The 25,873-nt window shown below is 45.5% G+C and overlaps 1 protein-coding gene across 2 annotated transcripts in view; it reads left to right on the top strand.

The window, feature by feature from the left end:
- The window catches only part of LOC140388163 (uncharacterized), a 296,950-nt gene that overhangs the window by 37,879 nt on the left and 233,198 nt on the right, over nucleotides 1-25,873 (top strand). For both annotated transcript variants that reach the window (XM_072471912.1, XM_072471911.1), the window contains exon 5: nucleotides 21,668-21,772. In XM_072471912.1, the coding sequence (XP_072328013.1) occupies nucleotides 21,668-21,772 (105 nt within the window). The remainder of the gene's footprint in view (nucleotides 1-21,667; nucleotides 21,773-25,873) is intronic.

Here is a 25,873-nt window from a genome sequence, read left to right as displayed (position 1 = left end):
GATGAAACCCACGCACACACGGGGAGAACGTGCAGACACAGAACAGAATAATAGCTTGTCACAAGTAGGCTTCAATGAAGTTACTGTGAAAAGCCCCTAGTCGCCACATTCCGGCTCCTGTTCGGGGAGGCTGATATGGGAATTGAACCCGCGCTGCTGGCCTTGTTCTGCATTACAAGCCAGCGGTTTAGCCCAATGTGGTGAGTGTTGTGGTCACTGCTCCCTAAGGGTTCCTTCACCTTAAGTTCCCTAATCAAATCTGCCTCATTACACATCACCAAATCCAGAATTGCCTGTTCCCTATGTTATGGGGGAGGCGTTTCAAGAACCCCAAAATGTATCATGGAGTTCAACCAACCTTTCCCTTTAATGGATTTGTTGCTTTTCCGAGGACACGGATTTTTCCCTAGGTGTGGAATTACAATTATGGACATGTGGGTTTTTAAACACAAAACACTGTTTATTCCATGAACTCAACTTAACATCTTAAATAAACATTGCTTCTCTTAACACCCCTTACTTCAAAGATAACACAGAAAATATTGCAACAGTAAATAACTCCTTAAAATGTTCCTTCAAACTTCCAAGAGACTTAACACCTTTAAACAGTATCACATCAGGTTAAATATATATTTTCTGTAGAATGGCAGAGATTTATTAGCTTGGTTGATTTCAGCTCCAGCACCTTTCTTTCTTCTTGCAGCTCTCTGGACACACACAGACACACACAAACTGCTTTTTCCATCTGGCTTTCTCCCTCCAAGCAACTCACAGAAAACCAGAACTTCTCAAGCTGCTGTCTCCAACTGGCTTTCTCCTTTTAATCAGTTCATAGCAAAACAGCCAGGCACTTTTAAACTGCTCTCAACAAAACCAGCCAGGCATTTTTCAAAACTGAAACTAAAAACCTGCAAAATGGTTGACCTGAGCTGAGCTCCACCCACTCTATGACATCCCTGTTTTCTTAAAGGTACATTGCTTAAACATCCAGTTCTTAAAGGCACTCTTGCATGACACCTAGTAGGCTTTGTCACAAGCTGCTCCCAAAAAACATCTCTTAGACATTCCACAAATTCCATTTCTTGGGATCCACTACCAACCTGATTTTCCCAGTCCACCTGCATATTGAAGTCCCCCATGATTATTGTAATATTGCCTTTTTTACATGCCTTTTCTATCTCCTGATTTATTTTCTGCCCTGCATCCTGACCACTGCTAGGGGGCCTGTACATAACTCACACCAGGGTCTTTTTACCTCTGTGATTCCTCAACTCTACCCACAGAGATTCTATGCCTTCTGATCCTATATCGCTCCTTGCTATCGATTTAACTTAATTCCTTACTAACAATGCAACCCCTCCCCCTTTGCCCATCTGCCTGTCCTTTCGATAGGACATATATCCTTGGATATTTAGATCCCAGCCCAGATCCCCTTGCAGCAACGTCTCTGTGATGCCCACAACATCGTACCGGCCAATTTCAATGTGCGCAACAAGCTCATTTACCTTGTTCCGTATACTGCGCGTATTTACGTACAACGCCCTCAATCCTGCATTAGCCACCTCCCTTTTCACACTCTCCTCAGGCACTGTACCCTGTACTGTGGCCCTTTTTGATTTTTGACTATGGCTTCTCTGCCTTACACTTTCCCCCTTACTGCTTTTTGTTTCTGGCCCTGTTTTACATCTGTCCGACTTCCTACATTGGATCCCATCCCCCTGCCACATTAGTTTAAACCATCCCCAACAGCTCTAGCAAACCCCCCCCCTAGGATATTGGTTCCAGTCCTGCCCAGGTGCAGACCGTCCGGTTTGTACTGGTCCCACCTCCCCAGAACCGGTTCCAATGCCCCAGGAACTTGAATCCCTCCCTCTTGCACCATCTCGCGAGCCACGCATTCATCCTGACATTTGAAGTTTGACGTTTTATCAAACAAGGAGATGTACTTAGCTGCAAGGACGGTATCCTCCTGTGGAGAGTGAGCATGGTCATCTCCATACCTGGAAGAAAGCTATTACTTGATGGGTTGCACAGTGGCCACCCTGGAATGTCAAAGATGAAACTGTTGGCTTGTAGTTACATTTGGTGGTTCGGGGTAGACACAGATATCGAAGGAATGGTAAAACAGTGCATCCAATGCCAACTGCAGCAGAAATTACTAACTGCAGCCACAATGCATCTTTGGGAATGGTTAGGTTAGCCTTCGGTGAGAACCATGTTGATTATGTAGGCCCATTCATGAGTACAATGTTCCTACTATTAGTGGACGCGCATTCAGAGTGGTTGGACATTTCCGAGGTGATGTCTACCACTGCCTGTGCTATAGTGGAGAAGCTACATCACTGCTTTGTTCTTCAGGGTCTTCCAGAGGTACTAGCAGACAATGGGACAACATTTATCAGTGCTCAGTTCCAACACTTCATGTCACCAAATGGGATCAAACACATACGTACCGCGCCATAGCACCACTCCTCGAATGGACTCACTGAATGTGCTGTACAGACCTTTAAAGCAGCCATGAAAAAAAACACCATCAACATTTCCTCATTACTTACAGAACCATGCCACCCATGACCACTGGACTAACGCCTGCTGAGTAAATTATAGGTTGTCTGTTAAGAACCAGGTTGGATCTGGTGTTTCCAACTTTGGCAGGGAGGGTCGAGACAAAGTGTTCAGAAGAAGAATGGCGATGCATCAAGTGGTGAGAGGGCATTCGAAGTAGACGATCCAGTGTTTGCCAAAGATTTTGGAAGTGGAACACGTTGGGTCCCAGGTGTTGTGGTGGCCAGAACGGACCCGGTATCATCTGATATGGAGGTAAAGGACAAAATCCAGAAAAAGCATGTGGATTATTTGAGGAGACGGGAGTCACTTTGAGAACCGGTCGGGCAGTCCGCTCTGAGTGTACCTGCCAGTAATGTGGCTGTTAATGAATTGAAGAGGTGGGTCAGCCTGAAGAAGGCCCAATACTGTTCCAGTGGGAAGAAATAAGGAGTACTACTGCATCCGGGCAAGAAAAAAGCCAGGTTTCTGAGAATTTCTGAGGCGACCTCTACTCTGAGACATGACCTATTCAGCTACTTTGCTCCCAGAGGAAGGGTAAATCACCAGATAAACTGAGTTTATAATGAACTGTATTATTAATATTGTCCTGTAAATAATTTAAATTTTTATTGTTATGTTGTAGGACGAGACTTCGGGGGGGGGGGGGGGCGGGTGGAGGGGGGGGGGCGGGTGGAGGGGGGGGGGGTGGAGGGGGGGGGTGGAGGGGGGGTGGTGGTGGAGGGGGGTGGTGGTGGAGGGGGGGGGGGGTGGAGGGGGGGGGGGGGTGTAGTCGTGGGCTCCTTGACGGCTGAGCTTTCAAAGTTTCATGTGACCCAATCGGCCATTTGGGCCATAACGCGCGGATCCTAGGGGCTGAGTGCAGGCTTTCCCAGTCAAAATCAATCCTGGAGCTGTAGAAGCCGGTCGCACATCCTGTTGCTCTGCATGTAATGGACGGGATTCTCTAATCCTGAGGCTAAGTGTTGACGCCGTCGTAAACGCCGTCGCATTTTACAACGGTGACAACAGGCCCCTAGGAGCAGCGATCCTGCGCCACACAGTGCCGCACGACACTGGAGAGCCTCACGCTGCTCCAGCTGCCAATACCGGTGTCAGAATGGGCGCAGCGGGTCCACGCATGCCCGCTATGGCCGGCGCGAGCTCGCACATGTGTGTTGTGTTGGGTGCTCTGCTACACAGACGAACCAACACGGTTGCAGATGGTACAACTCTGTTTTATTACTAACAATAACAACATCTGTAAACTGGTTACTGCGGTTCGTTCATTACCCTCTAACCTGTGGACCCAGCCCTAACACTATCTTAGAGAGGCACTCAGCACATGGTGAATGTCTGAGTGGCTTGCTGTGAGCTCTGTACCCTGAGCTGTCTCCTGCTGGAATGAGCGGGAAGTGTGGTGTTCCCCGTTTTATAATGTGTCTGCTCTTGCTTGTGATTGGCTGTGATGTTGCGTGTGTGTTGATTGGTCCGTTGATCTGTCCATCAGTGTGTATGTGTGTTTGCACCATGATGTTTATCTGAATATCATGACATCCCCCCCTTTTTTACAAGAAAATGTGCCTATGTGGTAATAAATATAGATGTGTACTGAGTGCAGCTGAGTGTGTGTGTGCAATATCTACAACATGTACATGAGGCTAAACTATATACATAGGAAGTATGCAACATAGCAACGAGGTTGTACCATAAACAAAACAAGTGTAAACATCAAGCATCAAAACGAACTCCTGTAACGACAAAAAGAGAAACATATTAACATTGTGGCATAATACTTCAGTGAATCCAATGTTCAAACAGGCTCATAAGTCCAGCCTAGGAGGTGGGCGACGAATTCAGGTTGACCGCCTCAAGGGTGGGTCAGGATCCATCGGCTGAGGAATGGGCCTGGCCACAGGCGACAGAGGAATGGGCATGGTGGCAGGAAGCTCCACAAAGTCGACATCAGGAACAACAGGAGGGCGTGGCACCGGTGTATGATCACGTAGCGAGCGCGGAAGCAGGCGAAGAGCCCGGCGATTGCGCCGGTGAATGGAGCCATCAGGCATGCGAACCAGGAACGAGCGGAGAGCCACGCGTCGGAGAACTTCGGCAGTTGCCGACCAGCCACCTTCTGGTAGGTGGATGCGGACGGTGTCTCCAGGCGCCAAAGCAGGAAGATCAGTTCCCGAGTGTCATGTGCCACCTTCTGCAGAGCACGCTGCTGTCGCATCCTTTGCAGTACTGGAGCATAGTTGAGTGTAGGGACAAGAATGGATGGCACAGTGGTCCTGAGGGCGCGACCCATCAACAGCTGGGCTGGTGAGAGGCCAGTGGCTAGTGGGGCCGAGCGATAGGCCAGCAGGGCTAAGCAGAAATCCGATCCGGCATCAGCAGCCTTGCAGAGGAGCCGCTTGACGATATGAACGCCCTTTTCCGCCTTGCCATTTGACTGGGGATGCAGAGGGCTGGACGTCACGTGTGTGAAGCCATACGAAGCAGCAAAAGAAGAGATACCTCGCGAAGCTCTCATTTACCTCGACGCTGAAGTGTTGTTCGAGTTTAAGAAGGACTGTCTTGTACTTCGTCTTGTCCTCACCTTCCGCGAACACCAGGGAGTTGTAGATGTGGATGTCGTGTTGCCCTGCCGTGGAGAGGAGGAGGGCGATTTTCCTGGTTTCCGAAGCATTCTCCCTCCCTGTGGCTTCTAGGAAGAACTGGAAGTGCTGTTTAAACAGCTTCCAGCTGACGCCGAGGTTTCCAGCGATTTGGAGCGGCTGCGGCGGGATGATGGTGTCCATGACGCAGGATGGCGGATTCCTGAAGATGTGTAGGTAGGTCTCACAGTTGCTGGGTTCCAAACCTGGTACTATGTTGTGTTGGGTGCTCTGCCCAACACGGTTGTAGATGGTACAACTCTGTTTTATTACTAACAATAAAACATCTGTAAACTGGTTACTGTGGTTCGCTCATTACCCTTTAACCTGTGGACCCAGCCCTCACACTATCTTAGAGAGGCACTCAGCACATGGTGAATGTCTGAGTGGCTTGCTGTGAGCTCTGTGCCCTGAGCTCACTCTGTGTCCATCAGCGTGTATGTGTTTGCACCATGATGTTTATCTGAATATCATGACAATGTGCACTAGTTGCCTTCTCCGCGCCAACCCCGACGCAACATGGCAGAGAGCTACAGGGGCCCGGCGCGGTGGAACATGTGTCCCCACCAGGATAAGCCCGCCCGCCGATCGGTAGGCCCCGATCACAGCCAGGCCTTCATGGAGGGCACCCCCCCGGGGTCGGATCCCCCTACCCTCCATCAGGCCGCCTCCCGCAACATGAACGCCGAGGTCCCGCCGGGTAGGACCACACGTGAACGGCACTGGCGGGGCTCGCCTAACCCGGCAGGCACCCGCCCCATCGCGCACAGAGAATCGTCGAGGGTCTGCGAAGAGCCGCCCCCGACCTGTGCCGCGCCGGCGCCAAAGGCTCTGATTCTCCAGTTACCGGAGTATCGGCGGACCGGCATCGGAGCAGCGTCATGTGAATCGTGCCCGCCCTCAGCGATTCTCCGACCCGACACGGGGTCGGAGAATCCCGCCCAATAATCTTATAATAATCGTTCATTAGTGTCACAAGTAGGTTTACATTAACACTGCAATGAAGTTACTGTGAAAATCCCCTAGTCGCCACATTCCAGCGCCTGTTCGGGTACACTGAGGGAGAATTCAGAATAGTCCAATTCACCCAACAAGCACCTCTTTCGGGATTTGTGGGACGAAACAGGAGCACCCAAAGGAAACCCACACAGACATGGGGAGAGCATGCAAACTTCATCAGACAGTGACCCAAGCGGGAATCAAACCCGGGACCCTTGTGCTGTGAAGCAACAGTGCTAACCACTGTGCTATCATGCGTTATAGTTATTCTAATAAATTGTTGGTTGTTTAAACCGGTTGGTTACCAATCACACCGATATGACACCAAATATTACATTTGCCAATGAAGTTATTTGCAAATAAATGAGATCCTATTTTAACGCATACGTCATCATGTGCGACGGGTTCCAAAGGTTAACAGCTAGGCCTCGCTTTATGACACTGGGTGCACAGGCCTGCAGCATGTAAACCCGAGAGAAAGAAACTAACTTGAAGCTGAAGTCCAATCAGAGACACTTGCATCATCCCTCAGTAATGCAGCACAAACTGTGCAGGAATCTAGAGCTGTCGTCCTTTAACCATCCAAAGAGTGAGAGGTGGGAAAATGACAGGATACTATAGTGAATACCAGCTGCTTCCTAAATTTTATACTGACAGTAATGCCAGCTCTCGAAGTAGTCATCGAGTCCCAGAGGGAGATTTGTATTGAAACCTGCAGCACTAGGTTAGTGGTGCAACAATCAACTTTATGTTGCAGCATTGTGGCTGGTGATGGTTCTTGGAGTATTGTAGCACTGGATTAATGTTTTCCTGTACAAGAGGACACCTGGGGTAACTGCCCATTCTGGGCTGCTATACTTCCTGACCACAGACAGGCTAGATTATGTTTCAGGAGTGACTTTCACAGCACTGGGATGAGTGGGACCTATCCTAGTCAGCAAGGAAGATCCATGGACAGATACCATTTTTAAAAATTCCCAATTCCAACTTTTAACCCATTCTGCATTGACAGTTATGAGCAAATGCAACGTCAGTGCACTGAGATTCATTTTGCAACGTAGATGGGATGGTTTGCAGAGAAACCAGACCCAGTACGTGACAAGTGCTGGATTCAGGGAACGAGATAGAGGGAACAGTCAGCTCCGCTCTCGGTAACACTCTAGTCTAGGTTTTCAATTGGACCATAGCAGTCTGTCTGAATCAACTGTTTCTGCAAAAATCACCACTCAACAATTTTTTCAACAGTGAAACTCCAAATCGAAATAAGTAATGGAATACAGTCTGTGTGGTGTTTGCATGTTCTCCCCGTGTCTGCGTGTGTTTCCTCTGAGTGCTCCAGTTTCCTCCCATAGTGCAAAGGTGTGCAGGTTAGGTGGATTGGCTATGCTAAATTGCCTCTAGATGGGGCTCTGGGGATAGGGTGGGGGATTGGGCCTAGATAGGATGCTCTTTCAGAAGGTCGGTGTAGACTCGACGGGCCAAATGGCCTCCTTCTGCACTGTAGAGATTCTATGAAAGAAAAGATATAAATTGCATTTGTAAAGTGCTTTTCACAACCTCTAGACTCCAAAGACCTTCACGGTACTCCTGAAGTGGAGTTCTTGTTGTAAGCTGGGCAACCATGGCAGCCAAATTTCACACAGCAAGATCCCACAAAACAGTAATGAGTTCAATGACCGGTCGATCGAATTGGTGTTATTGGCTGAGGGATAAATAATGGTCATGACAGTGGGAGAACTCTCCTGCTCTTCAATAATGTAATGGCATCATTTGTGATATATGTACCTGAGCGACAACACTCCCACAGTGCAGCACTGATGCTGGATTATGTGCTCAAGTGTCTGGAGTGGGACTTGAACACATAACCTTCTGCCTGAGGGGTGAATGTGCAACCCACTGAACCATGACTAACACCTATAATGACCATAGAAGATACTATTGTATTAATCGATAGATTTAAATATTTTCTATCTAGTGGGCATTGTGGTGTCAATACTGTTAATGGTATTGTGGTGATGTGTATCACTGTAAATAGACAAGGGATTAACATAAAGACACTACACCTAGCTAGACACTCGAGGGAGCACCAGAATCATGACACACAGACATTCAATCAATAGGTCAGTAAGATAGGGCACGACCAATGGGCAGTCAAGACACACCCAGAGGTGACACTACCACAAGGGGGCTACCCATATAAAAGGACACAGCACACATGATCTTTCTCTTTCCACTGGAGACACTTAGTGAGTACAGACAGGGTTGATTGAAACACATCACACCACCACGCAGACTGGTCAGTTAGTCTGAGTAGCTATAGCAGGATTAACAGGAGAGTCGAATCCAAGTAGGAGAATCGTTAACAGTTTAATAAATGTGTTAAAGCTATCTCCAAGTCTGAACCTTCCTTTGTCAGAAGCAGCTTATACTACTCCAAGAGCATAACAAAACAGGTGTCACACCTTGGAGGTATTACACATTGCGGGGCAAACTACTGTGCTTGGCAAACCAAGTAATTTAGTCCCACAATTTTCTTTTAATTCGGCTATTCATGAACTGCAAATAAGAAAAACAAAACTGACCAACCGATGCTTCAGATAGTTTCATTTTACTGTTTAGGATCATCATTTTCGAACAGGCCAGTGAACAGGGTTTGCCGCTTTGTAATTGTACAAATATAAAAGTTGCTTATTGTTTGTTTCACAGACTAATGGTCTGTGATGGATGTAGGAATTTCAGACATATTGTATTATAGGTATTTGGTGCAGTAAGGGTTAAAGCCTGGGTTAGTGTGTGCGTGTGTGACTGCTGCAATCATGTTTTAAAATAAATCCTAGTTTGAAAAGCAAGTATATATTGGGAGCCAGGGGTGCAATTAAACCATTGTAAAAGACTTGGACTAATGCAGTTTTGTTTGGATTAAGGGGATTCCATGTGGAGCTAACTAGATTTCAGCTTGGTAAGATGATGTAATTACAGGGTGGAGCAAAGGTATCAGGCATTTTGCAGGGAAAGCAGGTCAGTGGAGTTTTAGATGAAGCTGTGAACAGAAATCAAGCAGTTTGCTCTCTGCAGTTCAGTTAAAGATAAGTCTGTAGACTGATTAGCAATGTGTTTGGAAAGGTGAACAAACCAGCTGAAACAGTGTCTGAAGAAATACAGTCAGAGTTTCTGCATGTGTCTGACAGGTCGGATCTTTTCTGTAAAGAACATCTCTGAAAAGCTAGTATTCCTGAGTGCCAGTGGTATTTAATAATGGATTGAGAGCTGAGATGTTTTTTTCTCTCTTGTTATTTGAGTGGGAATAAAGATAGCAGTCAAGGGGGTTGCATTCATTATATTGAGTAGTATTGCTTAAGGGATATTCTGGTGCCCAACGTGGTGCATCAACAGATGACACAGACAAATTTAATACTCACTGCCAATTGAATTAATACAATTTTATTATTTCTCTAAGACTTTCGGTATGTGTTTATTTAAACGATCAAATAAGTGTCAAGACTCACAACTTGAACAAAAATACTACCCGCTAGAGAGAACCTGGCCAGGCTCGCTCTGGAGGGTATGAGCTTCAAACTCGGGTCTGTCTTGGGAATGTTGACCCCGGAGTTATCATCCTCTCAAATCTCAGAAGTGCATGCTTTTAAAAGTTTTTAGATTGTTGTTTGTAGTTCATTCATATAAACAATCCGTTAGCACACATAGGCCTTACTCGTCCTTGAAAGAGCCTTGTTCTCGCTGTACCTAAACAAAGTGTTGTCAGCAAAATGCCTGGTTGTAAGCCGCCGTTCTGTCTGTTCCCATGAAAGTCATTCTGCTTACCTGCAGTTTCCACACACACAAATCTGTTGGCTTTTTTTACCATCATGCCTCACGGCACAATGTTAGCCATCTTTCCTACTTTGATCCACTGAATTGAGCAAATTGGGCAGACATTCAAGTCCAAGCTCTGTTACAACTGTTCATAACTACTTAAAGCAATTACATGAGTGTGCATATGTATATAATTATTCATTGGCATATAATTTTCTCATCAATCGTTCTTGTTTTTCCAAAAACAATTCCATGTCTAATTTCTTTTCCATCTTAACTTTCCAGTACTTTAACATATTCATAATATACGTTTGATACAATAAAATAATAAGCATGGCTATTATTATTAAATGAGATATAATTTTGTTTCCATGGGTAAACCTGGACATTTGTTCCCCAGTTCCAAATATCACCAACTAAATTCATAATTTCATTTATGTCAGTTTTGATTACACTTACTTCTTGTGATACTTTCTGATATATTATATGAGCATATATAAGGCACTTTTTAATATTTCTTAAAATTTCTGGCAGCAGTTGTGTATTTGTCACATTATTTTCCCAATAACCCTTGAATTCAGATTTAATTTATTTCGTGACATCTATTCTCTCTTTTTTTCATTCATGAATAACAACCAACTTAATTTCACTAATTCTAGGTGAAACCTGGGGTTTTATGCAAAATGTGTATTTCTCAACAGGGCACATTCTAGTCCCATACCAATATCTTCTCAGTGAGGTGGTAACACAATACTCTCCTTTACCCACATGAGCCACCCTTGTGATCTCTGCTTCTAGGTCTCTAACTTTTAGGGTACAAGTTATATTCTCATTTGTCTTAAATCCACACTCTGCTTGATTGGAGGAGTATATTGGATATGGAACGATTATAATTTCGCTGGTGTTGCTAACTTTGCCTTGGTTCAATTACTCTGTTTTATTACCTTTGCTCATGAGTTGCCAGGTATCTTTATGATACCGCCACGTGGTTCCAAGTCTGAGTAATGATCCAATAATCCAATACACCGATTAGTAAGATTTAAATCAAAGCATATTTATTATACACAGTAATCGCTACTCACGCACAAATTCTACGTCTAAGCTACTTCTACAACTAACAGGCCTATACTTAACTTGGAACTGGCCCACCAGGTCACGGAAGCAAATGGCCTTTCGTTCGGGTTCTGAGCACCTATCTCGTAGCGAGCGTTGAATTAAGACTTACAGGTTCGATCAGCTGCTGAAGTGTGAAGAGCTGGAGGCGAGCGGTGGAGAAGAGCTAGAGAAGAGCTGGAGAAGAGCTGGAGAAGAGAGCGATTTAAACTTGGGGCTCAATTCTTATAGTCCCCAGGGGCTTCCCGCTTTTCAGGGCAGACCCTGTACCTGGTCCCAAGTGATTGGACTTTGTCCCAATCGCTTGGTTTGATTTTCTCCAATACTGGAGCGATTCCCTGATCGATGGGCGGTCTTGAGGTGCTCGTTCACCTCCCTTTTGTGTAGGCTCCTGCTGGCGCCGAAGAGTCTGGTTTTGCTTTGTGTGTCTAAATGTTGCTTATTGTTCCTGGGGGTTGCTCATTAGTATGCAGATGGCTGGTGTTTTGTTATGCTGATGGTTGCCGGTATCGATCTTGTCTGGCCTTTCCAGAGGTAAATACACAGCCAACCTGCAGCTGCTCGTTTTTGTCTGTTGGCTGACTTTCCCATCAGCCTTTGCCGCCCCCCGTCATTCCCTACTGGGCCTAACAATATTTTAGTCTGTCGATTATATAATCTCTTGATCTGGGGAGAACACCAATTCTGGAGTCCTAATTTTGCAATATTTATAACTACTGGTACTAATCCATGGTGTACATCATCATGTTTCAAACTATGTTTCTCCAATATTCTTCAGGACAATACCATTTTCAGATCCTTTACAGTTCTCAGGGTCTATTAATTTTTGTTGAAGTTTCCCCATTGGACACTGTTTCATGCTTTCCTGGTTACCGCTTCGGGAGTTCCGGATATCGTGACCAAATTTTCATAGATGTCTATCTCTGTTAATACTATGGGTCTGCCAGTCCCAAGAGTCACAACACTTTTAATCACCAAGTATGTTTTCCAGTCCATCTTTATGTACCTGTTAGTGAGATCAAGATAGTATATGCTCTTATTTATAGTTTCAATCTTGCTAGCCACTCGGCACAAGTTTCTTCTTCACTAGGATCTCATCGGAAGAATTATTTTGTTGCGCAGATTTCCAAATCATGCTTTTCAGAGTTAGTTTCATTCTTTCCACTAAACTGCTCGACTCTGGAGGATAGGCTATTTGGACAAGGAGGCCCCATCTAGTGAACACCTGCACATTGGCTGCTACTTTTGTCATGTTCGTCCTGGTAGGGAATACTTCAACCCATTTACTAAAGATATCAATGATGACAAAAAGGTATTTGTAAAACCCCTGTTACATGGGGCCCACGTCAGGTGCGAATCTCCCAAAAGTCTCCTCGCGAGCGAGTTTAGCTACGTGATTTATGGCGGTCGCAGTGGTTATTCAGCGCGACTCGTGTTGCATAAGGGGCCTGAATGGGGATCGCATGGCCGAGGCCGCACATAGCCCCATTTTGTACAGTGGGGAGCTCCGCTCACCGGAACTCCCCAGTGTAGTTAGCGATTGGGATGCCATATTTAAATGGTGTCCCGATATCCGAGGCCCCCCCCACCCCCAGGGTCTCCCGGCTTTTATTGGCCACGCTGTGCTGCGGCAGGCTGCTTTTTGGGGGCAGCGCGACCGTTGGATCATGCCCATAGAGTATTTGTAAATTCTTCCATGGCCCATTTACCGTCCTGGTGTGTCTAATCCCTCCATTCTAAGCATAGTGCTCTGGATACCCGTCCTTTACCTCTGTATTAGTTTTTCATTAGTTATAAAATGCCAGAAACACTCCATCTCTGATCTGTTCTAAACCCTCATCTGCCTTCTGTGTCTTGAAAATAAATTTTAAGAGTGGGGCAAGCAGCTCTGGCCGGCCCGGGCCTTGGTGCTCCAGGCTTCACGCCTTTTTGTTTTGCGATGAACGGCCCCTTGGGATCATTCGCTGTCAAGACCTGACGTTCATGCTGTTCCCCTTCGTAACTGGGATTGTCTGCGAGAGGGTAGGTGTTCTGATGCTCTTAACTGTAGTGTCATAGCCTTAGAATGTTGGAATGTTAGTGTTCACAGGCGGTTAGCAAAGGACTCCTTTCTCCGATCCTTTGCTTGCACTTATTCGGAATTTCTACGGATCCTCTCTGCTGTATCCCACATAGAGGATAACCGTTTTGATTTCCTCATGTTTCCCAAAGTCATCTGGTTCTTTTGCACCTCTGTAAATAAATCTGATTTTGCAGCTTTCAACTCTTGTTTTAATTTTTTTAATCTCCATGTCTTTATTATGTTCTTTTTAAGTTTACTTTAAAACTCTGGGTCGGTTTATTATCAAAGCTTGTTTGTAACCTAGCTAGAAATTGTCTGTTCTTTTAAAAGGCAAATAACCTTGGCTGGGGAGTTTTATTGAATGAAATGCCTGTCCCAAGCATGGTAATCCCATGTACAATTTAGTACAAGTGCCTGTTTTGGGGGCTGTGTGAGATAGTTCTTGTTCCTCACCCCATTCTAGATGGTCTAGTGAAGCTTTCCCCCCTTTGGTTAAGGCAAAAGCAACACATTCACACATCTGTAAATTTCAAACTGTTGATTCTCTAGTATCTAGAGGACCTTAAAGACAGAACACTGCAAACTCACAACCCCTTACTACCAAATTTAGGCAATTTCCAATGTTTGCTACTTTGTCCTACGAACAAAATCCCGTACCTGGAAGTACCTAAACGTATCTACCCCCCACCAGTCCTGCTTTCTCCTCCATGGGATGTGGGTGTGGCTGGCAAGTCCAGCTTTTGTTGCCCATCCCTAATTGCCCTTGAGCTAAGTGACTTTCTTGGCTATTTCAGAGGGCAGTTCAGAATCACCATAAAAGTTAAATTTTTGGGAAGTGTGGGTATTGCGTGGGTCTGGAGTTACATGTAGGCCAGGCCAGGTAAGGATGGCTGATTTCCTTCCCTAAAGCTGAACCAGATGCACATGTGTTCATCTTACTCAGTGCAATATACAACACAAAGACGATGATGAAGATTGGATGGAATTCTTTTTTACATTTTATTTGCGAAATTAAGGACTGCTGAACATTGTGACACACATTTGGAAGTTCTGAACGAATAAATAAGAATTTTTGAGGACCTTTGAGAGATTTAAAAGCTTTGCTCCATGTGTGCACATTGCATTCAGTCACACAGTGGGTCAGCTGATATATAATTGGAAAAATGGCACTGACACCCATTTGGGGACAATGGGGGAATTCAACCCAAATAAAGAGGACTGATGTAATTACGAGTGAAGGTTATACATTCTGCTGAAAGTAAATAAAGTCAGAGATAACGATAAGAGTAAGTATTTTCCTCACCATGATGGGGCCAGATGCTTTTGAGTCGGTGTCTATTCAGTGTTTCTCATGAGACCCCAGGACTATGGACTATTTTAAAATTAATGAGATTGTGGCTCAACTAAGAACGAGGTGAGACTGAAAGTTGTATTCCATGAGAGGAAGCATTTGCCGAGTGATACTACTGCCAATTACATTCTCAAATTAAAGAAACTCTCTCCTCATGGTGGGTATGGCGCAAATGTAGAAATCAGCTTCAGAAAAATGTTCCTGTGGGTTGAAGAATGATCAAATACAGGCCAGGCGTTTGAGAAAATTCAATAAGCTGACATGGGAAGGGACTGTGATGAGACCACAGCCAAGGAAATTGCAGAAACAGTTAGCTTCAAATTACAAGGGAGTTCCTTTCCTGAGCTGGTGGTGGGGGGGGGGGGGGCGATTTCAGTGAGATCCAGGCAGTAGGCAGGTTCTCAGTCTCAGAGCCAGAAATGTAGATGCTACTGTTGCTATGGTAGCCACCAACCATTTAAATGCCCCCTCTGCAGTCAAAGGACTTCATGCCTTTGGGAAAGTCAGTCATATTCAGAGAAAATAGTCGTGCTCCAGATCGCGGTAAAGCTCCAGGTTAATAGCCATGCACAAGGTTGCGGCCACAGAATTTCACAGAATTTACAGTGCAGAGGGAGGCCATTCGGCCCATCGAGTCTGCACCGGCTTTTGGAAAGAGCACTCTACCCAAGGTCAACACCTCCACCCTATCCCCATAACCCAGTAACCCCACCCAACACTAAGGGCAATTTTGGACACCAAGGGCAATTTATCATGGCCAATCCACCTAACCTGCACATCTTTGGCCTGTGGGAGGAAACCGGAGCACCCGGAGGAAACCCACGCACACACGGGGAGGATGTGCAGACTCCGCATAGACAGTGACCCAAGCCGGAATCGAATCTGGGACCCTGGAGCTGTGATCATTAGCTCAACTTCATTTCCCAGCCTTTGATTCATATCCCTTGATACTCAGTATGTAGATTGTCCGACCAGAGGAGGGGCAATATTGGATTTAGTACTTGGTAATGAACCAGGGCAAGTGATAGATTTGTTAGTGGGGGAGCATTTTGGAGATAGTGACCACAATTCTGTGACTTTCACTTTAGTAATGGAGAGGGATAGGTGCGTGCAACAGGGCAAGGTTTACAATTGGGGGAAGGGTAAATAAAATGTTGTCAGACAAGAATTGAAGTGCATAAGTTGGGAACATAGGCTGTCAGGGAAGGACACAAGTGAAATGTGGAACTTGTTCAAGGAACAGGTACTACGTGTCCTTGATATGTATGTCCCTGTCAGGCAGGGAAGAGATGGTCGAGTGAGGGAACCATGGTTGACAAGAGAGGTTGAATGTCTTGTTAAGAGGAAAGAGGAGACTTATGTAAGGCTGAGGAAACAAGGTTCAGACAGGGCATTGGAGGGATACAAGATAGCCAGGAGGGAACTGAAGAAAGGGATTAGGAGAGCTAAGAGAGGGCATGAACAATCTTTGGCGGGTAGGATCAAGGAAAACCCCAAGGCCTTTTACACATATGTGAGAAATATGAGAATGACTAGAGCGAGGGTAGGTCCGATCAAGGACAGTAGCGGGAGATTGTGTATTGAGTCTGAAGAGATAGGAGAGGTCTTGAACGAGTACTTTTCTTCAGTATTTACAAATGAGAGGGGCCATATTGTTGGAGAGGACAGTGTGAAACAGACTGGTAAGCTCGAGGAAATACTTGTTAGGAAGGAAGATGTGTTGGGCATTTTGAAAAACTTGAGGATAGACAAGTCCCCCGGGCCTGACGGGATATATCCAAGGATTCTATGGGAAGCAAGAGATGAAATTGCAGAGCCGTTGGCAATGATCTTTTCGTCCTCACTGTCAACAGGGGTGGTACCCGGGGATTGGAGAGTGGCGAATGTCGTGCCCCTGTTCAAAAAAGGGGCTAGGGATAACCCTGGGAATTACAGGCTTACTTCGGTGGTAGGCAAAGTAATGGAAAGGGTACTGAAGGATAGGATTTCTGAGCATCTGGAAAGACACTGCTTGATTAGGGATAGTCAGCACGGATTTGTGAGGGGTAGGTCTTGCCTTACAAATCTTATTGAATTCTTTGAGGAGGTGACCAAGCATGTGGATGAAGGTAAAGCAGTGGATGTAGTGTACATGGATTTTAGTAAGGCATTTGATAAGGTTCCCCATGGTAGGCTTATGCAGAAAGTAAGGAGGCATGGGATAGTGGGAAATTTGGCCAGTTGGATAACAAACTGGCTAACCGATAGAAGTCAGAGAGTGGTGGTGGATGGCAAATATTCAGCCTGGATCCCAGTTACCAGTGGCGTACCGCAGGGATCAGTTCTGGGTCCTCTGCTGTTTGTGATTTTCATTAATGACTTGGATGAGGGAGTTGAAGGGTGGGTCAGTAAATTTGCAGACGATACGAAGATTGGTGGAGTTGTGGATAGTAAGGAGGGCTGTTGTCGGCTGCAAAGAGACATAGATAGGATGCAGAGCTGGGCTGAGAAGTGGCAGATGGAGTTTAACCCTGAAAAGTGTGAGGTTGTCCATTTTGGAAGGACAAATATGAATGCGGAATACAGGGTTAACGGTAGCGTTCTTGGCAATGTGGAGGAGCAGAGAGATCTTGGGGTCTACGTTCATACATCTTTGAAAGTTGCCACTCAAGTGGATAGAGCTGTGAAGAAGGCCTATGGTGTGCTCGCGTTCATTAACAGAGGGATTGAATTTAAGAGCCGTGAGGTGATGATGCAGCTGTACAAAACTTTGGTAAGGCCACATTTGGAGTACTGTGTACAGTTCTGGTCACCACATTTTAGGAAGGATGTGGAAGCTTTGGAAAAGGTGCAAAGAAGATTTACCAGGATGTTGCCTGGAATGGAGAGTAGGTCTTACGAGGAAAGGTTGAGGGTGCTAGGCCTTTTCTCATTAGAACGGAGAAGGATGAGGGGCGACTTGATAGAGGTTTATCAGATGATCAGGGGAATAGATAGAGTAGACAGTCAGAGACTTTTTCCCCGGGTGGAACAAACCATTACAAGGGGACATAAATTTAAGGTGAAAGGTGGAAGATATAGGAGGGATATCAGAGGTAGGTTCTTTACCCAGAGAGTAGTGGGGGCATGGAATGCACTGCCTGTGGAAGTAGTTGAGTCGGAAACATTAGGGACCTTCAAGCAGCTATTGGATAGGTACATGGATTACAGTAAAATGATATAGTGTAGATTTATTTGTTCTTAAGGGCAGCACGGTAGCATTGTGGATAGCACAATTGCTTCACAGCTCCAGGGTCCCAGGTTCGATTCCGGCTTGGGTCACTGTCTGTGCGGAGTCTGCACGTCCTCCCCGTGTCTGCGTGGGTTTCCTCCGGGTGCTCCGGTTTCCTCCCACAGTCCAAAGATGTGCAGGGTAGGTGGATTGGCCATGATAAATTGCCCTTAGTGTCCAAAATTGCCCTTGGTGTTGGGTGGAGGTGTTGAGTTTGGATGGGGTGCTCTTTCCAAGAGCCGATGCAGACTCAGGGGGCCGAATGGCCTCCTTCTGCACTGTAAATTCAATGATAATTTATGATTAATCTAGGACAAAGGTTCGGCACAACATCGTGGGCCGAAGGGCCTGTTCTGTGCTGTATTTTCTATGTTCTATGTTCTCTTAATGAATAAAAGATGGTTCCCAGTCCTTAAAAAAAATCAGTTGTGCCCAGCATCCTCAATCCTTTGAAGGAGACAGTTCCTGATTTCCATTACCCGAGTGTGAAAAGTGTTTCCTGGTTTCACTCTTAAATGGTTGTGCTCGCCTTAGAAAAGGTGAGTGTCTCTTTTGAGACATGGACCTGTATTTCATAAATGCAAAACAAAGACGCTCAAAGAAAGCTACCAATAAAGATCTAGCTACCTCTATGATGTGGATTACCTGTTTCTCAATGTCAGTTTGAATATGGTGCTATGTCAAGATCTCAAAGGTATCCAACTGTGATGTCATCAAACCGCATAAGCAGCTAATTACATCGACATATTCTCACAGAACGCAAACCAGGAAGTAAAATGAATTGAATGTTTTCATTTTAAATTAAACCTTCCCATAGAGTGAAATAATTGTGACATACACTTGGGATGAAGGTAGAATCTGAAATATCAAACAAGCTATATTTTGTAATATAAACTTGAAAGTAGAATTTTAAATATCATCAGTTTCTGCAAAGAAGTCGAAGAACGGTTGCCACCTCTGGGCGAACCCTAACAGTGAACCTCTCAAGGCGAACTTGATTTTCTCCAAACAGAGAAAGCTAGCCATGTCCGATAGCCAGTCCTCCAACTTCGGCGGCTTTGAGTCCCTCCAAGCTAATAATATCCGTCTCCGGCCCACCAGGGGAGCAAAGGCCAGAACGTTTGCCTCTTTCTCCTCCTGGATTCCCGGACCTTCCGACACCCCAAAAATCGCCACCTCCGGACTCGGTGCCACCCTTGTTTTTAACACTGTGGACATGACGTCTGCAAACCCCTGCCAGAATCCCCTGAGCTTTGAGCATGTCCAAAACATGTGGACATGGTTCGCTTGCCCCCCCGCACACCTTGCACATCTAGCTTCTACACCAAAGAAATTGCTCATCCGGGCCACTGTCATGTGAGCCCGGTGAACGACCTTGAACTGTATCAGGCTGAGCCTGGCGCATGTTGTGGACGCGTTGACTACTCAACGCTTCCGCCCAGAGACCATCCTCTATCTCTCCTCCTAACTCCTCCTCCCACTTGCGCTTCAGCTCCTCAGTCTGCATGTCCTCTGACCGCATGAGCTCCTTCTCGATGTCGGGAACCTTCCCTTCTGCCACCTACTCTCTGGAAACTACCCTATCCTGAATCTCCCTTGGTGGTAGGAGCGGGAAGGTTGAGACCTGTCTACGTAGGAAGTCCTGCACCTGCAGGTACGTAAATTCGTTTCCTCCCGTCAATCCAAATTTCTCCTCCAGCTCCCTCAAGCTAGGAAGGCTCCCTTCTATAAACATATCCCCCATCCTCTCAATTCCTGCTCTCTGCCATCTCCAAAACCCCCCTTCCATCCCTCCCGCGGCAAACCGGTGATTATTACAAATTGGAGACCAGACCGAAGCTCCCTCCGCTCCCACATGCTTCCTCCATTGCCCCCAGACTCTGAGGGCTGCCACCACCACGGGGCTGGTGGGGTACCGTGCCGACAGGGTCGGCAGAGGCGCCGTTATCAATGCCCCCAAACTAGTGCCCTTACATGAGGCCGCCTCCATACGCTCCCATGCCTACACTCCCCCCACCACCCACTTCCTGATCATGGCTATATTCGCCACCCAATAATAGTTACTGAAGTTTGGCAGCGCCAGCCCACCCTCTCCCCGGCTCCGCTCAATCATCCCCTTTTTTACTCGCCCACCCATACGGAGCTCGTGATAACTTTGTTAACTCGTTTAAAAAAGGTCCGCGGAATAAAGATGGGGAGACACTGGAACACAAACAGGAATCTCGGAAGGACCGTCATCTTCACCGTCTGGACCCTCCCATCTAGCGACAACGGGAGCGCGTTCCACCTCCGAAAATCGTCCTTCATTTGGTCCACCAGACGGGCCAGATTAAGTTTGTGCAATCGTTCCCATTCCCGCGCCACTTGGATGCCGAGATACCTAAACCTTCCTCCTACCACTCTAAACGGCAGTTCCCCCAGTCGTCTCTCCTGTCCCCTTGCCCGAATTGCAAACATCGCACTTTTCCCCATATTTAGTTTGTACCCCGAAAACCGACCAAATTCCCCCAGAATCCTCATGATTTCTTCCATCCCCTCCACTGGGTCCGATATATACAGGAGCAGGTCGTCTGCGTAAAGTGAGACTCTGTGTTCCACTCCCCCCAGACCAACCCCTTCCAGCCCCTTGAGGCTCTCAGTTTGCAAAGATGATTCTGGATTGGAGCGAAAGCAACAGGGTAGTTATGACTTTAACTTTCCAAATATTGACTGGAAACGCTATAGTCCAATGTGTGCAGGAGGGTTTCCTGACACAGTATGGAGATAGGCCAACGAGAGGCAAGGCCATATTGGATTTGGTACTGGGTAATGAACCAGGACAGGTGTTAGATTTGGAGGTAGGTGAGCACTTTGGTGATAGTGACCACAATTCGATTAAGTTTACTTTAGTGATGGAAAGGGATAGGTATATACCGCAGGGCAAGACTTATATATGGGGGAAAGGCAATTATGATGCGATGAGGCATGACTTAGGATGCATCGGATGGAGAGGAAAACTGCAGGGGATGGGCACAATGGAAATGTGGAGCTTGTTCAAGGAACAGCTACTGCGTGTCCTTGATAAGTATGTACCTGTCAGGCAGGGAGGAAGTGGTCGAGCGAGGGAACCGTGGTTTATTAAAGCAGTCGAAACATTTGTCAAGAGGAAGAAGGAGGCTTATGTAAAGATGAGACATGAAGGTTCAGTTAGGGCGATCGAGAGTTACAAGTTAGCTAGGAAGGACCTAAAGAGAGAGCTAAGAAGAGCCAGGAGGGGACATGAGAAGCCTTTGGCAGGTAGGATCAAGGATAACCCTAAAGTTTTCTATAGGTATGTCAGGAATAAAAGAATGACTAGGGTAAGAGTAGGGCCAGTCAAGGACAGTAGTGGGAAGTTGTGCTTGGAGTCTGAGGAGATAGGAGTGGTGCTAAATGAATATTTTTCGTCAGTATTCACACAGGAAAAAGACAATGTTGTCGAGGAGAATACTTAGATTCAGGCTACTAGACTAGCAGGGCTTGAGGTTCATAAGGAGAAAGTGTTAGCAATTCTGGAAAGTGTGAAAATAGATAAGTCCCCTGGGCTGGATGGGATTTATCCTAGGATTCTCTGGGAAGCTAGGGAGGAGATTGCTGAGCCTTTGGCTTTGATCTTTAAGTCATCTTTGTCTACAGGAATAGTCGGTAGATCTAAAGTTATTTCAGTGGCCTGGAAATCGTCAAATGCCCACATGATAGATCTGGAAACAGAAGGTGATGTAATTGAGCAGTGCGCCCGGCAGAGAAACAGGGAAAGCAGCTCATGGAGTATGAGAGTAAAACGGCTGAAAATAAAATTCCAGCGGCCACAGTAGAAATGAGAGTCAGAGACCCATAACTTACTTTTGTTGTTGTTACAGCTGCAGCAGTGTCTGACATCGCGGAAGGAGAGTACAAGAAATACCCAAGTCACACTGCCCTACTCAAAACTGGTGTGAAACTGACTGGTTCTTCCAAAAACAGTGGTAGGAGAAGTTAGACTTAGAGTGGAACATAATGATCCACCCTATTACTTGCTATTGGCGGTAGTTGGAGGGAATAGAGATTCCTTGATGGGGAGGAATTGGTTTAAGAAAATAAAGTAAAGTCGCCATAGTCCCAAAGGCTGCTTTCCTCTTTGGCGGGGGAGAGCTGTCTGGTGGTGATTTAATCTGAGAATCGCGACATCTCAGGCAGAAAGCAAGGTTGAGAATCCCGTGCAGGTGTTACTGTTAACCAGCACACTGGTTAGCACTGCTGCCTCATAGCGCCAGGGATCGGGTTCAATTCCGGCATTGGGTAACTGTCTATGTGGAGTTTGCACATTCTCCCTGTGTCTTCGTGGGTTTGCTCTGCGTGCTCCAGTTTTCTCCCACAGTCCAAAGATGTGCAGGTTAGATTGATTGGACATGCCCCTTTGTGTCCAAAAAAGTTTTAAAAATAAATTTAGAGTACCCAATTCTTTCTTTCCAATTAAGGGGCACTTTAGCATGGCCAATCTACCTACCCTGCACACCTTCGGGTTTACGGGGTTGAGACCCTCACAGCCACTGAGAGAATGTGCAAATTCCACTCGGGCAGTGACCCAGGCCAGGATCGAACCCAGGTCCTCAGCACCATGAGGCAGCAGTGATGACCATTGTGCCGTCCACCAAAAAAGGGGTTACGGGGATAGGATGGGGGTGTGGGCCTAAGTAGGATGCCCAAGCACAGGGTTTCGCCATTGCTATATATTTCGGACCCATTGAGGGGCATTGGCAGAATTATGGGGATTTTGGAGGACTTTGGTCGGCTTCTCCATTACAAGTTGAACATGGGAAAGAACGAGGTGTTCCTGATTGAGACCAGAGGGCAGGAAAGGAGGTTGGGGGAGCAGCTGTTCAAGGTGGTGGGTGCGAGTTTCAGGTATTTGGGCATTCAGGTGGTGCGGGGTTGGGCACAGCTGCTTAAGTTGAATTTGGCTCGTTGGTGCATCCCACAGGTCAAGAGGGTGATTTTGGAGTGGGGCGAGGAGGGAGTGCGGGGGCCGGCACTGCCGAACATATTGAATTATTACTGGGCGGCTTACATTGCTATGGTTAGGAAATAGGCAGTGGGGGAAGGGTCGGTATGGGAGCGGATGGAGGCAGCGTCTTGCAGGTGTTATGGGCCACGGTTTAGAGAACCCCAAAGTGTATCATGGAGTTCACCTGACCCACAACTTTTAATAGATTGTGGTATGGGGAGCACACGGCTCACTCTACAGGTATGGTACAGCAGAAAATAGACCAGTGGTTTTTAAAACAAAACAATGTTTATTCTATGAACTCAAGTTAACCTTTTTAAAACAAACAGTGAATATCTTAGCAACCAGTAAATCAAATACACCCCCCACAAAGAATACAGCACTAAGTAATCTGTATGCTGTCCTTTTAACATCCAAAAGGCTTAACAAACCTTCAAACAGGAGCACATTAGGGTTTACATTCAAGGCTGAAAACATTTACAATTCTTCTAAATTCACCAAATGATCCATAGATAGTCTTTTGATGGCAGAGATCAACAGCAGTGCAGCTCACTTTTAACTTCAGATTCAGCTCACTGGAAAACACAGATACACTCAAGCTTTCTCAAACTGAAACTAAAAAGCAGAACCAGAGCTCAGCTCCACCCACACTCTGACATCACTCCAGTAACACGAGCAGCTCCATTTCTTAGAGGTACATTTCTTAAACACCCATTTCTTAAAGGGTACTCTCACATGACACCGCCCCCCAAGAAAAAAAATAATCCATCAACTTCAAGATGGTTTCATTTTTCACCTTTTCACCATCCTTTAAGAAATGCACACAGTAAATATACTTTTCGTTTAAAAAAAACACGCAAAAACACACGCAAACAGGTACAATAATATAGTCCATTTTTTCCTTCTTCCTCCAACTGAAATTCGTCTCGATTAACAGTCTCTTTGCACAAGAAGGTCTCTGCATGATCTGTCCATTGCTCTACACCTCGGCATTTCTCTTTAAAGTCAGATAATTTAGTTCAATCTGATCATAGAGTCCCTTGAAATTCTCCAACACAGGAGCATTGGTTATCACAGTTTTCAGGCAGTCAAATGCCTGTTGAAAGTCCGCTGTCCATTGAAATTTTCGACAATTCTTATGCAAGTCCATCAGTGGAGCAATCACGCTACAAAACCTTTGCACAAATATTCGATCAAATCCACTCGTGCCAAGAAATCGCATGATTTTCCTTCGTCTCGAGGGTATCGAAAACTCTTCAAGGAAAGTGATTTGGGCTTTTCCAAATTCACTTTTGGCTAGATTTATCGCCAAACCCGCCTCCTGAAGTCGATCGAATAACTCCATCAGATGTTTTAACTGTTCTTTCTATGTTGGGCTGAAAATTATCAGATCGTCGATGTATACCGCACAATTGGGTAATCCTGAAACAACTTTGTTCGTTAACCGTTGAAATGTGGCTGGGGGGCTTTTCATGCCAAATGGCATAACTTTGAATTGGTATATACCATCTGGAGTCACAAAAACTGAAAACTCCTTCGCCCTTTCAGATAAAGGTACCTGCCAGTAACCTTTAAGTAAATCCAGTTTGAAAATAAAAACTGATTGTCCCACTTTCTCAATGCAATCCTCCAAACATGGGATAGGATAAGAGTCCGTTCTTGTAACAGCATTAACCTTTCTATAGTACACACACAACCGTTGGGTACCGTCTGGTTTTGGTACCATCACTATGGGTGAGCTCCATTGGCTGCAACCCACTTCAATTATGCCATTTTTAAGCAAAATCTCAATCTCTTTGTTAACCTGTGCCAATTTTAAAGGGTTCAGTCTATATGGATGTTGTTTGAGCGGAACAGCATTTCCCACATCTACATCATGTATAGTTATTTTAGTACTTCCCAATTTATCTCCACAAACATGCCCATGTGATATCAATGTGATATCTTTCAGGCCAGTTCGTTTTTCCTCTGGAAGGTAACTCAACAATTTATCTCAATTTTTAAGAACATCCTCATTTTCCAATTTAATTTGAGGTATGTCGAAATCACAGTCATCTGGATTTGGTTCGTCACTTTGAGTGAGAATCATTAAAACCTCCTTTTTCTCTCCTTCCTTGTCAGAGTACCTTTTAAGCATATTCAGATGACACACTTGGTGAGTCTTCCTTCTATCTGATGTTTTTACCACATAATTTACCTCACTTAATTTCCTTTCAATCTGATAAGGTCCACAAGTCCTTGCTTTTAAAGGTTCACCTACCACTGGTAACAATACTAAAACTTTATCTCCACTGGCAAAACTACGAACTTTGGATTTCTTGTCCACTACCCGTTTCATCACATTTTGTGCAACTTTCAAATGTTGTCTAGCCAATTCACCTGCTCTATTTTATCATTCCTAAAATTTGACACGTAATCCAATAATGTGATTTCCGATTTCTCACTCACCAATTTTTCCTTAATCAATTTAAGTGGTCCTCTTACCTCATGACCAAAGATTAGTTCAAAAGGACTAAATTTGGTTGACTCATTCGGTGCATCCCTAATTGCAAACAGTACGAATGGAATTCCTTTATCCCAATCCTCTGGATAATCTTGACAATACGCCCTCAACATTGTCTTTAATGTCTGATGCCACCTTTCTAACGCTCCCTGCGATTCTGGATGTTGCGCAGTTGATTTAAATTGTTTTATTCTGAAGCTATCCATTACTTCTTTGAATAACCTCGAGGTAAAATTTGATCCTTGATCCGATTGTATTTCTGTGGGTAGTCCATATATAGTAAAGAATTTAAGTAACTCCTCCACAATCTTTTTAGCTGTAATATTACGTACTGGAATGGCCTCTGGTAACCTAGTAGACACATCCATTATAGTCAAAAGATATTGATTCCCAATTTTTGTTTTCGGAAGCGGTCCTACGCAATCAATTAGGACCCTTGCAGAAGGTTCTTCAAATGCTGGAATGGGTATTAAGGGTGCTGGTTTTATCACTGCCTGAGGTTTCCCTATCACTTGATATGTGTGACATGATTGACAAAATTTAACTACATCTTTATGTAGTCCAGGCCAATAAAAATGT

This window comes from Scyliorhinus torazame, chromosome 13 (assembly GCF_047496885.1).
Source record: "Scyliorhinus torazame isolate Kashiwa2021f chromosome 13, sScyTor2.1, whole genome shotgun sequence".
Taxonomy (NCBI): Eukaryota; Metazoa; Chordata; class Chondrichthyes; order Carcharhiniformes; family Scyliorhinidae; genus Scyliorhinus; species Scyliorhinus torazame.
Note: the sequence above shows the minus strand (reverse complement) of the source record. Positions and strands in the feature narration are given on the sequence as shown.